Below are 12,978 nucleotides of genomic sequence, written 5' to 3'. Positions count from 1 at the left end.
AGATTGCATTTGGTTAAAACAAAAGCAAGACTGGTACAATTAATGGTAGGGCCGTGGGTAGTGTTGCAGAAGCAAGACCTAGGGGGCTCAGGTACATGATTCTTTGAAATTTGCATCAAGGTAGACAGGGTGGTTAAGGTGGATTTGGCACGCTTGCCTTTATTGCTCAAACCTTTTGAGTATAGGAGTTGGGAGGTCATGTTGAATTTGTACGGGACTTTGGTGAGGCCTCTTGTGCAGTACTGTGTGCGGGTTTGTATGCCCTAGTATGGGAGGAATATTATTAAGTTGGAGAGAGTTCAGAAAAGATTTACTAAGGTTTTGCCAAGAATGAAGGGTTTGAGTTGTAAAAATAGGCTGGGACCTTTTTTCACATGAGCATAGGTTGAGGGGTAACCTTATAGAGGTTTATAAAATTATGAGGGGCATAAATAAGGCAAGTAGCAAGGGTTTTTTTACCCAGGACATGGGACTTCAAAACTAGATAGCATATGTTTAAGGTGAAAGGAGAAAGATTTAAAAAGGGCTTGACAGGCAACGTTTTGACACAGAGTGGTTTGTGTTTGGGGTGAACTGCTAGAGGAAGTGGTGAATGTAGGTACAGTTACAACATTTAAAAGACATTTAGATAAGTTCATGATTAGGAAAGGTTTAGAGAGATATGGGCTGAATGCAAGGCAAGTGGGACTGGTTTAGCTTGGGAATATGATTGGCATGGACTAGTTGGACAAAAGGGTCTGGTTCCATGCTGGATGACTGTAATTTTGAGGTTGGTTTAGCTGCGGACTTCAGTGAAAGATCAATTCTATGTTGTTACACTATTCCACCAACACACATCCTAAAGGTAATCAATACATTGGCACAGCCCACTCATTCCCCACATGCTGCACATTCTGTGCATCCTCCAAGCTAAGGGGGAAGTTCAAAACTCTTCAAAATTCATCATTTGACCAACTTTCTAATCATACCTCCTGCAGAGGCTCGGTGTCAAATTTAACTTGTTTGCAAACTCACTTCAGGAGTATTTTGGCAGGAGGAAGGGTAAATGTTACTCTGGATTTGCAGCCCAGTCTAATTTTGAACAAGTTTACTTCTTCATTACCAAATAAATCACAACTAATTATCACCAAATCCACTGAATTGTTTATTTTCAGCACACAGAGTCATGGAAGAAATGATGATAAACGGAATATGGCAAAAAGATGGGCTCATGTAACAATTTTCCATTAACTTTAACACGTGTGAAGAAAAAAACAAATGTTTATAAAAGTACAGAGTGTGGTCCCAACACACAGTGCAGTTAAAGACATCCATCAGGAGATGAGTGAAGTGGTCAGTGTTCTCCTGTGAGAGTGATACCACTCCAGCTCGGATACTGGTCAGAACTGGTCAATGAGGATCAATACAATTGTTTAATCTGTTCCCTGGAAAAAATTAAGGTTTTTTTTTTCAAAAATTCAAAAACAGGGGCCATCTTAACAATCTTAACTGTAACAATAAATTTTGTAAGCACAAATATCTAACACAATAAAACAAGATAAACACAATTAAATCTTGAAGGGTCACACTGATATTGACTATACACATTCACCCCAGAGTTATGTTCTCCCTTTCCATCCTGCACCATCCCTCTTTCGGGCTGTCCTCAAAACCTTCCAGAAGTCAGTCACACATCCCCCACCAACTCATGAGAGGACTTGGCTGTGATGGGCAAAACAGGAAAAGGTTAATCCAGGAAGAAGTCAAAAACATTGAGAGCTATTGTTGGGAACACACAGGAGGTAGAGTCTAGGTGTTGGAGGAAACATACAAATAATCCATCTCCCAACCTTCAAGTGCCACTCACCACCAACCCCCCCCCCCCCCCCCCACCCCCGACATGTGGCAGAATCTGGACCATCAACCACCTCAGAATTCACAGAACCAGACAGGAAGCAAGGTATCTTCAAACCCAAGGGAATGCCAGAGAAAACAGGTTTACAGGACACTACAGGAGGCTACTCCAACACAAACATTAGGAGCATGCTGTTTATATCCTGATAACCTCGGCCTCCCTTGTTAGTCCAAAATCTAGTCTGCGTTTGGCTGCTTTAAAAAGCAACCCAATGCATCCAATTCACTTACTTGCCCAATGTTCCTACAACCATTTCCTCTTTCACATTTTAATCCAATTCTCTTTCCAAAGTTGCTGCAAGTACTCACTGTAAGGCACCGCTTTCCAAATCCTAACCACTCTGTGCATTAAAAAGCTTTTCCTTCTGTCCTCTTTTGCCAATCACTTGGATCCTGTGCATCCCTCCCCCACACCGGCCATTCTCCAATCTTCATTGAAAATACGGCTGCTCTAAATACTCCACTGTAGCAGCGTACGATTTAAACCACCTCCATTAAATCTCCTCTTAAGATTCATCTTCTCCGACTCATCCCCAGCATCTCAGCCAAAGCATATACCTGCAACTGCATCATTTCTGGTAGCATCCCAAGGAAAGGAGTTTACAGAACAGCACAGAATGTTGCAGGAAGCTATTCAGATGCAGAAATTATGAGAATTCAGCCTTTTGAACGCTTATTAATTCTATACTCTCTCCAAAACTCATGACTAAAGTATAACATAAAAACAAAACTCAAGACACATTATACCCAGCTGAGATTGTTTAAAGATTTTGTGTAACGGTCTGATTTTTGTAATCTACGGAGCTTTTTCGTGCTTTATCCTACACAAAGGGGAGACAGACAAACTGGGACAAAGTAAACATGGAATAAACACTGACTAGTTGGGCCAAATGGCCAATTTCTGTAAATTCCAGATTGCACTTTAAGTAAATATTGAACTTATTTTGGTAATTTCTTGTTGATTTAAATCAAGAAACATGATAAATATAATGCTTGCTGCTTAACCGAACAACGTTACTTAAAGAATGCATGAATCACTTATCGTCCTCCTCTGTCCCATCATATAAATAAGTGTGGAATGTAACATTCCCAAAGGTCAGGGAATAGCAACGGGAAAGTAGCAGACAGAGAACCATTCTAATCACAAGTAACAGCCACAACACTGCCAAATTGGAGCATGAAGTCAGCCAATGGCAGTGTCGGCAAGACAAGGGTTCATAATTAAACCTCCAATAACACAACTAAACTACCATCAAACCATCTAGGAGAGGGGCTGGCCTAGTGGTACTATCGCTGGACTGTTAATTTAGAGACCCAGGTAATGTTCTGGAGTCCCAGGTTTCGATCCCACCATGGCAGATGGTGGAATTTGAATTCAATAAAAATCTGGAATTAAGAGTCTAATGATTGCTGATTGCTGAAGGAATCTACCATCCTTGTCTGGCCTACATGTGACTCCAGACCCACAGCAATGTGGTTGACACTTGATACCATCTGGGCAATTTGGGATGGGCAAATGCTGCCCTAGCCAGGGATGCCCTCACCCCGTGAAAAAAATTAACTGGAACTAGTTCCAGCTGGTTCAAAATGCTCTAAGTTGGAGCTTATGGCAAATGGTACCTAACAGTTTTGGTGGTACAGTATTCATTGTACAGTAAAAGGTTTAAGTTGTTGATCATCCAGTTATATGTAGTTTTCATGTAGAAGATCTTTTGCAAAAGGAATACAGAATCTTCTCCTTTTGGTCCTCGTACTGTTTCAGCATCTTCTGAACATCATGATCTGCAGGGATCACCTAGAACAAACGGTTCAAACAATGAGCAAAGGATACACAGCACCAGCTGAGGATCAAGTCTGTGATAATACTCGTTCAACACCATCTCCATCCCTCATTACAGTACCATGATTACCTCCACCCCTCATTACAGTACCAACAATCCTAATTATCTCCACCCCTCATTACAATACCAGCTATTCAAATAATCTCTACCCCTTATTACAATATCAGCTATTCGAATAATCTCTACCCCTCATTACAATACCAGCTACCGGAATTATCCATACCATTCATAATACTGCTCTTACAATTATCTACACTCCACCCCACATTACAATATCAGCTATTCAAATTATCTCGACCCTTCATTACAATAGAAGCTATCTAATTGCCTCTTCCTCTACCCCTCCGCTCCTTATAACACCAACCAGTACAGCCATATCTACTCTGCCCCTTATTAAAACACCAGCCATTACAGCCAGCCCTCATTACATCACCATTACAATAATCCATATCCACCTTTTATTACAGTACGAGTCACTGTAACCATCTCTACCCCACTCCTCATTATTACATCAGATCCAATCCTACCTCTTGCGACTCACGAGTTAGTAATATCATTTCCAGTTAAGTTGCTCACCAGCACAGGGGCAGGTACTGTGAAGGAGGTCTCTCTGATCAGCCAGTCTTCATAAAGCTGATGAAGAGCTTCTAAATACTCCTGACAAAATTGGACACAGTCAACAGTGAGAGGAATGCACAAAACTGAAGTAATTTTCCTCCCCAATTTCCAAACTCACCCCTCTCCTCCAACTCTCCCTATCCCAGTAGGTACCAAGTCCTTCATGAGCTAGACTCTAAGCATCAATTGTTTTCTGCTACTTGCCTCATCACTGAAGTTTCTCATTCATGGAATCATTCCTGTAAATCACTTATAGAATCATTTAAATAATAGCGTATATAATCGTTTATAGAATCACACAGTATGGAAACAGATCCTTCGGTCCAACTAGTCGGAAAGATGTTGTGAAACTTGAAAGGGTTCAGAAAAGATTTACAAGGATGTTGCCAGAGTTGGAGGATTTGAGCTATAGGGAGAGGCTGAACAGGCTGGGGCTGTTTTCCCTGGAGCGTCAGAGGCTGAGGAATGACCTTATAGAGGTTTACAAAATTATGAGGGGCATGGATAGGATAAATAGGCAAAGTCTTTTCCATGGGGTCGGAGAGTCCAGAACTAGAGGGCATAGGTTTAGGGTGAGAGGGGAAAGATATAAAAGAGACCTAAGGGGCAACTTTTTCACACAGAGGGTGGTACGTGTATGGAATGAGCTGCTAGAGGAAGTGGTGGAGGCTGGTACAATTGCAACATTTAAAAGGCATTTGGATGGATATATGAATAGGAAGGGTTTGGAGGGATATGGGCTGGGTGCTGGCAGGTGGGACTAGATTGGGTTGGGTTAGACCGAAGGAACAGCGATATATTTCCAAGTGAGGGTGGTGAGTGGCTTGGCACGCTGTTTCCGTGCTGTACATCTCTATTACTCTATGACTCTAGTCCACGCCGACCATGTTCCCAAACTAAACCAGTCCCACTTGCCTGAGCTTGGCCCACTTCTGCACTCTCTCCAATGCATTCTTATAATGGTTTCATGGACATTAAATTCTATTGGCTACCTGTAACCCTAAGCATTAGCGTGACATCTGGATCACAGATAGTCCACTGACAATATCATTCTGCCACCACCTCCCCTATGTCTGATCGCTGACAATTGATACAAATGATGATGATAAATGAATAAGTGAGGATGAGCCATTGTCAGAAAGTCTCGAACCAAAGCAAATGCCCTTCACATCGACCTGACCCAAACCCCTGTGCATGTTCATACTCACTAAGGGAATCACTTTCTCTTCAGTCCTACACCGGGATTTCAGTCTCTCCTGACAGGTCTCTGGAGTGGTTTGAAGATACACTGAGGAGGAATGAGGTTGAGATGTTAGGATCCTGCAAAATGTGGCTTTTTTGTTCTTTTAAACTGCCAACCACACCGCCACCCCGGCTAGTCTCTTCCCACTGCACACCTGAGCTGCGTCGAGACTCCAGCAAGTGCACACTTGCAATGGTACCGAGGACAACTGATATCCACACCCAATGTTCTTCACTAGAAAGGAAGTGAGAAATTCCACCACAAAGGGCATCACAATTGTGCTTGATCCTGTCCCTCTGTATCTCCCTTTTCCAGCAATAAGAAAGTAGGACTTGGGAACAGGAAGCAACCATTTAGTTCTAAGAACTTGTTCCACAATCCAATAAGATCACTGTTTACCTGATTATGGTCTCAATCCCATGATCCTGTCTGCCACCATCCATTACACTTGACTGAACAGGGCTAGCCATATTAATACGGTGGCTAAAAAAGCAGGTCAAAGGCTAGTAATATGGGATTGAACAACTCATCTCCTGACTCCCAAGAGCCTGTCCACCATCTACAAGGCACAAGTCAGGAGTGTGATGGAATACTCCCCACTTGCCTGGATGGGTGCAGTTCCAACAATACAACTGGCTTGACACCATCCATGACAAAGTAACCCACTTGATTGGCACCACATCCACAAACATCCACTCCTTCCACCACCAATGCTTTGTAACAGTGTGTACCATCTACAAGATGCACTGCAGAAATTCACTCAAGATCCTTAGCCTGCACCTTCCAAACCCACAACCACTTCCATCCTGAAGGACAAGGGCAGCAGATACGTGGGAACAAGTTCTCCTCCAAGTCACTCACCACCCTCACTTGGAAATATATCGCTGTTCCTTCAGTGCCACTGGGTCAAAGTCCTGGAAATCCTCCCTAATGGCATTGACTTTGCTTTCATTTCCATCCTTCTCTCATGTTCACGTGGTCCATCTCCAATTCTCTCCCTCCCTTCCTTTACTTTGTTGCTTCCAATTCTGGGGCTAGGCTGTCCACAATGTCCATTATGAACCCTCCGAACCTCTCAGTTACCATGACTACACTTCCTCACACCCTGCTGCCTGCAAGGACTCCATTCTATTTTCCAAGTTTCTCCCTCTATGCTGTATGCTGCCAGGCTGCCTCTGACATGTCCTTCTTTTTCTTTAACCAAGGAACTCCCCCTCCCATCCCTCATTGTGAGTGGCACAGACCTCAGTCATGTCCAATCGATCTCCTGCCCTCACCTTTTCTCTTCCTTTCCAGTGGGGCGGCACGGTGGCATAGTGGTTAGCACTGTTGCCTCACAGCGGGTTCAATTACCGCCTCAGGCGACTGACTGTGTGGAGTTTGCACGTTCTCCCCGTGTCTGCGTGGGTTTCCTCCGGGTGCTCCGGTTTCCTCCCACAGTCCAAAGATGTGCAGGTCAGGTGAATTGGCCATGCTAAATTTCCCGTAGTGTTAGGTAAGGGGTAAATGTAGGGGTATGGGTGGGTTGCACTTCGGCGGGTGGGTGTGGACTTGTTGGGCCGAAGGGCCTGTTTCCACACTGTAATTTAATGTAATCTAATCTAATCTAAACCACAATGGCTGTCCTCACCTCCAGCCCACCAGTCTCGACATTAAAAGGATCGTTCTCTCCCACCTCCAGCAGGATGCCACCACCAAACACATCCTCCCCTCCCATCTGGATCATCATTCCACAGGAACCATTCCCTCCAGAACATCCTGGTCCACTCCTCTATCACTCATAACACTTCCTCATTCCCCTACTGCACCTTCCTGTGTAATCATATAAGGTGAACCCTTGGCCAATCACCTCTTCCCTCCTCACTCTCCAAAGCACCAAACATATCTCCCTGATGAAAAACCATTCCACTTGTACATCCTTTGGCCCAGTCTATTTGCTTCTCAGTCTATTGCATTCGCTGCTCACAATGCAGTCTCCTTTACTTGGTGAGACCAAACAGACCCGGTTCCCACTTTGGAGAACACATCCACTCTGTCTGTAGGAATGACCCAGACCTCCCTCTCGCTTCCCATTGCATTAAAAGTCCTCCCCCATGTCAATTAGCAGCTCTTACCAATCAAATCGACTGGAATATGGATGTTCGCCACGATCCAATTAAACCACTCGGTGAGCACGGCATAATCCACAGCTGGCATAGTGGAACTGAATAGGGCAAAAGATAAATATTACTCACTGTTCCACCACGTATGGACACTTACGCTGCACTATAAGAGTCATAGAGTCATAGAGATGTACAGCACGGAAACAGACCCTTCAGTCCAACCCGTCCATGCCGACCAGATATCCCAACCCAATCTAGTCCCACCTGCCAGCACCCGGCCCATATCCCTCCAAACCCTTCCTATTCATATACCCATCCAAATGCCTTTTAAATGTTGCAATTGCACCAGCCTCCACCACATCCTCTGGCAGTTCATTCCATACACAACCATCCTCTGTGTGAAAAAGTTGCCCCTTTAGGTTTCTTTTATATCTTTCCCCTCTCACCCTAAACCTATGCCCTCTAGTTCTGTTCTGGACTCCCCCACCCCAGGAAAAGACTTTGTCTATTTATCCTATCCATGCCCCTTATGATTTTATAAACCTCGATAAGGTCACCCCTCAGCCTCTGATGCTCCAGGGAAAACAGTCCCAGCCTGTTCTGCCTCTCCCTATAGCCCAAATCCTCCAACCCTGGCAACATCCTTGTAAATCTTTTCTGAATTCTTTCAAGTTTCACAACATCTTTTCGATAGGAAGGAAACCAGAATTGCATGCAATATTCCAACAGTGGTCAAATCAATGTCCTGTACAGCCGCAACATGACCTCCCAACTCCTGTACTCAATACTCTGACCAATAAAGGAAAGCATACCAAATGCCTTCTTCACTATCCTATCTACTGCAACTCCACTTTCAAGGAGCTATGAACCTGCACTCCAAGGTCTCTGTGTTCAGCAACACTCCCTAGGACCTTACCATTAAGTAGGGAAAAGTGAGGACTGCAGATGCTGGAGATCATAGTCTAGATTAGGCTGAAAAAGCACAGCAGGTCAGGCAGCAGTCCTGCTAAGATTTGCTTTCCCAAAATGCTGCATCTCACATTTATCTGAATTAAACTCCATCTTCTACTTCTCAGCCCATTGGCCCATCTGATCAAGATCCTGTTGTATTCTGAGGTAACCTTCTTCACTGTCCACTACACCTCCCAACTGTGACCATTTTTTAAAAATATATATGAAGTGCACTACACACAACTGAAAATCTTTCTTTCTCCCCCCATCTGCAGTAAATCACCATGTTTTCCGATTGATTAGTTTAGGTACAAAGCCCATTGAAGGTGGTGGGTGGGGGGGAGCTGACACCTACATTTTTTTCCTTAAATTTTTATTTAAACTATTTTTTCTAATCAACCTGTTCAGAAATGTTGTCACACAGCTCTGGAGCAGGTGGGACTTGAACCCAAACCTCCCAGTCCAGGGATAGGGATTCTACCACTGCCCCACAAGAAGGAGGCAGTGGTCGCCTTTAATTTCAGGGCTGATTGCTAATCAGCAGATAGCTACTTCATCATTTCAGAGTCAGAAGCAGGCCACTCAGCCCATTGAATCTGTGCTGGTGTTTTCCTCCTCAGCCAACAGTTTAGGCGAGGCTCCTACTCCCTCACAACGTCCTGGAATGTTTGGTTTTTCAGGCAACTAATTCCTTTTGAAAATAACTGACAAAAATTGCAATTTTCCACCTGTGATCTGAATCCTTTGCTATTGTGAATACTTCATCTGGATTAGATTTATTGACATTGAGGCATGTGAGAACAGGTGAATGGGGCTTGATCAAAGCGTAGGTGTTAAAAAGCATCTTAGAAGGAGGTGAGGCAAGTGGAGAAAGGTTTTCGGGAGACAAAGAGGTTTAGAGGTTGCCCAAGCAACTGAAGCCATTGCCACCAACAAAGGAATGAAGAAGAAACACATCCATTTATATTGCACCTTCCACATCCTCAGCACATTGCGGAATGCTTTACCAATCAACGTAGCACTCTGAAGTGCAATCAGGCATAATGAGCAATACTCTTAGAGACCAGAATTGGAGGGATACAGAGTTTGGGAGCTTTGAAGGAGATAATGGAGATAAGAAGAGTTGGGATGGACCTTATTGAGTTTGAGTACGAAGGTTAATAACTAATCTTAGAGAAAACATTGTATTACACATTTTAGCAAGATCAATATTCAATCACCCAGTCTCCAAAGTGTATTACCCTCCTCTCTTAGCTCTTTCCCAGTCTTCAGCTACTTGAAAGTCGGTATTATAGGTAATTAAAGAACAAACATGGTCATCTTCCCTGGATTATAGGAGGCAGATTCCTGTCAAGTCGAATGGTGAATCAGAGTGTAAACAAGAGTTTGTTTTGTTGGCCACAACCAGCAATGCTCACCTTCGGTAATGATTCTCCACAAAGACGTATTTTGCGCTGTAAATTGACCTCTCGATCATTCGGATCGGCACGGTCTTCAAAAGACAAAATATCACAGAGAATGTACAGATCAGAAACAGGCAATTGGGCCCCACAGCTGTACACCAGCGTTAGCGTTTTTCATAAGCATCTTCCCTGTTTCAGCTAAATTGATTAAAATAACTTTCTGCACCTTTTTACCTCAGAATCCCAGGGCAGAAGCAGGCCATTCAGCCCAATGCGTCTGGTCCGCCATTCAATGTGATTATGGCTGATCTGATCATCCTCAACTCCACTTTCCCGCCTTTTCCCCATGACCCTTGACTCCCTTAACGATTGAAAATCTGTCTATCTCAGCTTCGAGTATACTGAATGAGCCAGCCTCGACAGCCCTCTGTGGTAAAGAACCCCACAGATTCCCTCCTCTTTGAGGGAAGAAATTCCTTCTCATCTCTGCCTTAAGGTGGGGTTGACCCTTATTTTGAGGTCCTGGATTCTCTCACAAGGGGAAACAACCTTTCCACATCAATACTGTCAAGTCTCCTTGTATGTTTAAATAACGTCGTCTCTCATACCTCTAAACCCCAATGAGTTCAAGTCTCCTCATAAGACTGTCCTTTCACACCCAGTATAATCCTAGTGAACCCTCTCTGGACTGCATCTGATGCCTGAATAGTCTTCCTTAGAAAAGGCATCAAAACTGTCCACAGTATTCCAGCTGTGGTCTCAGTAGTGCCTTGTATAATTTTAGCACAATTCCCTTTGAAATAAAGGCCAACATTCCATTTGCCTTCCCTATTATCCGTTGAATTTGGATGCTAGCTTTTTGTAATTCATGCATATGTTTAGTTAGGGTCTCTTAAATGTTTTGATGCTAATTGTGGGAGCATGTTCCACATTCTCACCACTCTCGAGATAAAGAAAATTCTCCTGAATTCCCTACTGGGTTTTCTTAAAAAAAAGAGGCTATATCAAATTTTGGACCTTACCCTAGCAAGTGAAACATATCTCCCTGTCAGCTATTTCAAACGCCTTCATAACCTTAAAGAGCACCTTTAAATCAACTCTCAGTTCTTTTTATTCTAGGGAAAAGAGCATCAGCCTCTTCAATCCTTCTAATAGTTACAATCTCTCAATTCTAAGATTGTCCCTGCAAGTCAATTCCTTTGTTTACAGTCTCCTTTTTGTAATCTGCAGATCAAGGAACTGAGCAGAGTACTCCAAGTGTGCTCTAAACAAGGTCCAATACAGATTAAACGTATTAATTTTCAGTGCAGACAATTACTTTTCTTCTTTAAAATGAAGACACTTTATTTTCTGTTCAGTGTGTGTACCTGAGGCAGAATATGCTGTTGTAACATCGTGAGCTGGACATAGGTCTGGAGAGTAATCGCCCACCGTGAGGGATCTTCATACATCAATGCCTGCCAACAAAATTATTTAGGCATGAATACACCTTGGAAGTCCAGTTTCCCAATGGCACATTCAGGCGATGAGTTATTACTGCTCAGCTACCTTGTCCTTGACAAGCTCAACCTCTCTGTTGTTGCTGTAACATGCTTCAGGGTTCGTGATTGGAAAACTGAGCACGAGGAGAACGGTGAGTGGATTAACCCCACCCTCCCAAAGTAAAACAGACCATTATTGGGTGGCAGGCATCACGGTAAAGTTGGCATTTATTGCTCAGCCCTTGCTGCCCTCTAGGGAGAGATGGGTCTTCTTCCTGAGCAGCCACAGTGTGGATGGTGAATTTGATCCCATTGTGCTGCTCGCCCCAGGATTGATGGGGTTAGTGACTCACTGACACTGGAGAGCAGGAGTAGGCCCAGGGGTCGCTACAGTCGGTATGTCCACAGAAAGGAATGACAAGTCTGTACAGTGATGATCAAAGTCTATTACTAAGTCTTCAAGTCATTTCTTAACCAGGCATATCATCAACTTTCCCTCCCAGATCGAGGCAAGACAGATACTCATTTGAACACAAAACAATTTCAACCAAATGGATAGAACAGCAATATATTTCCAAGACAGGATGGAGGGTAACTTGGAGGTGACAGAGTTCCTATGTGCCTGCTGCCCTTGATCCTTTCAGTGGAAGAGCTTGTGAGCTCTGGTCTACAAAGCTGTCTGCAGTGTATCCCAAGATTCCCCCCGCCCCAATTCAGTTGTATCCCAAAGTTTCCACATCACCAGTACCTCCCTGAACTACATTACTGTGGAACCCTTTCCATCTTTCCTATGCAGAACCTACAATCTGACATGGAGCTCAATCCGATCCCCCTCGGAAAGTCTGGACCCTTCCCCTCCAAAAGCTCACAAACTGATCCCACTACCTGCACCTTGGAAGTGAAAGTCCTTGGTCTTACCAGCAGGTTGTGGTTCCAAATATTCCTCCACTTTGGCACAGGCTCTGTCAGGGCCTGCCAAGAGACAGAAAAACATCTTTAAAAAGAACAGACAGTGTGGGACCTCAATAATGGGGCATGAGAAGTCTGACTATACCTGAATATGTCTGTACGATCTCTCCAAGGGATAAGATCGCCTTTACCAATAGGAGGGATAAGATCGCCTTTACCAATAGGAGGGATAAGATCGCCTTTACCAATAGGAATGCAAAGAAGAACGACATTTCCATAATCACTATCAAGACAAACGTATTTGTGACGTAGTGGCCTCGGAGTGAGTGCATTGCAGATTTCCCCGAAAGATACCTGGGTTGTCAGATTAACAACAGAAAGACAAACTATACAGACTATGTTTATCATCCACTGAGTACACAATATTAAAGGGCCATCTATAGGATGTCATTAAAGATGACTGAAAGGAGTTTTTGTTGCAAACGTTTCGTCCCCTGGTTAGGCGACATCATCAGTGCTTGGGAGCCTCCTGCGAAG

The 12,978-nt window shown here is 43.8% G+C and overlaps 1 protein-coding gene across 3 annotated transcripts in view; it reads right to left on the bottom strand.

The window, feature by feature from the left end:
• Positions 1–1,131: 1,131 nt before the first annotated feature.
• tk2 (thymidine kinase 2) overlaps positions 1,132–12,978 on the bottom strand; it is a 26,787-nt gene continuing 14,940 nt past the window's right edge. For 2 of the 3 annotated variants that reach the window (XM_043706539.1, XM_043706541.1), the window contains 7 exons: positions 12,451–12,504; positions 11,419–11,508; positions 10,067–10,140; positions 7,710–7,798; positions 5,561–5,640; positions 4,311–4,391; positions 1,132–3,688 (listed from right to left, as the gene is read on the bottom strand). In XM_043706539.1, the coding sequence (XP_043562474.1) occupies positions 3,590–3,688; positions 4,311–4,391; positions 5,561–5,640; positions 7,710–7,798; positions 10,067–10,140; positions 11,419–11,508; positions 12,451–12,504 (567 nt within the window). In that variant the 3' untranslated portion in view covers positions 1,132–3,589. The remainder of the gene's footprint in view (positions 3,689–4,310; positions 4,392–5,560; positions 5,641–7,709; positions 7,799–10,066; positions 10,141–11,418; positions 11,509–12,450; positions 12,505–12,978) is intronic. The other variant, XM_043706540.1, reaches the window with a different exon arrangement.

Source organism: Chiloscyllium plagiosum, chromosome 17 (genome assembly GCF_004010195.1).
Source record: "Chiloscyllium plagiosum isolate BGI_BamShark_2017 chromosome 17, ASM401019v2, whole genome shotgun sequence".
Lineage (NCBI taxonomy): Eukaryota > Metazoa > Chordata > Chondrichthyes > Orectolobiformes > Hemiscylliidae > Chiloscyllium > Chiloscyllium plagiosum.
This window is presented reverse-complemented; position numbering and strand designations above follow the sequence as displayed.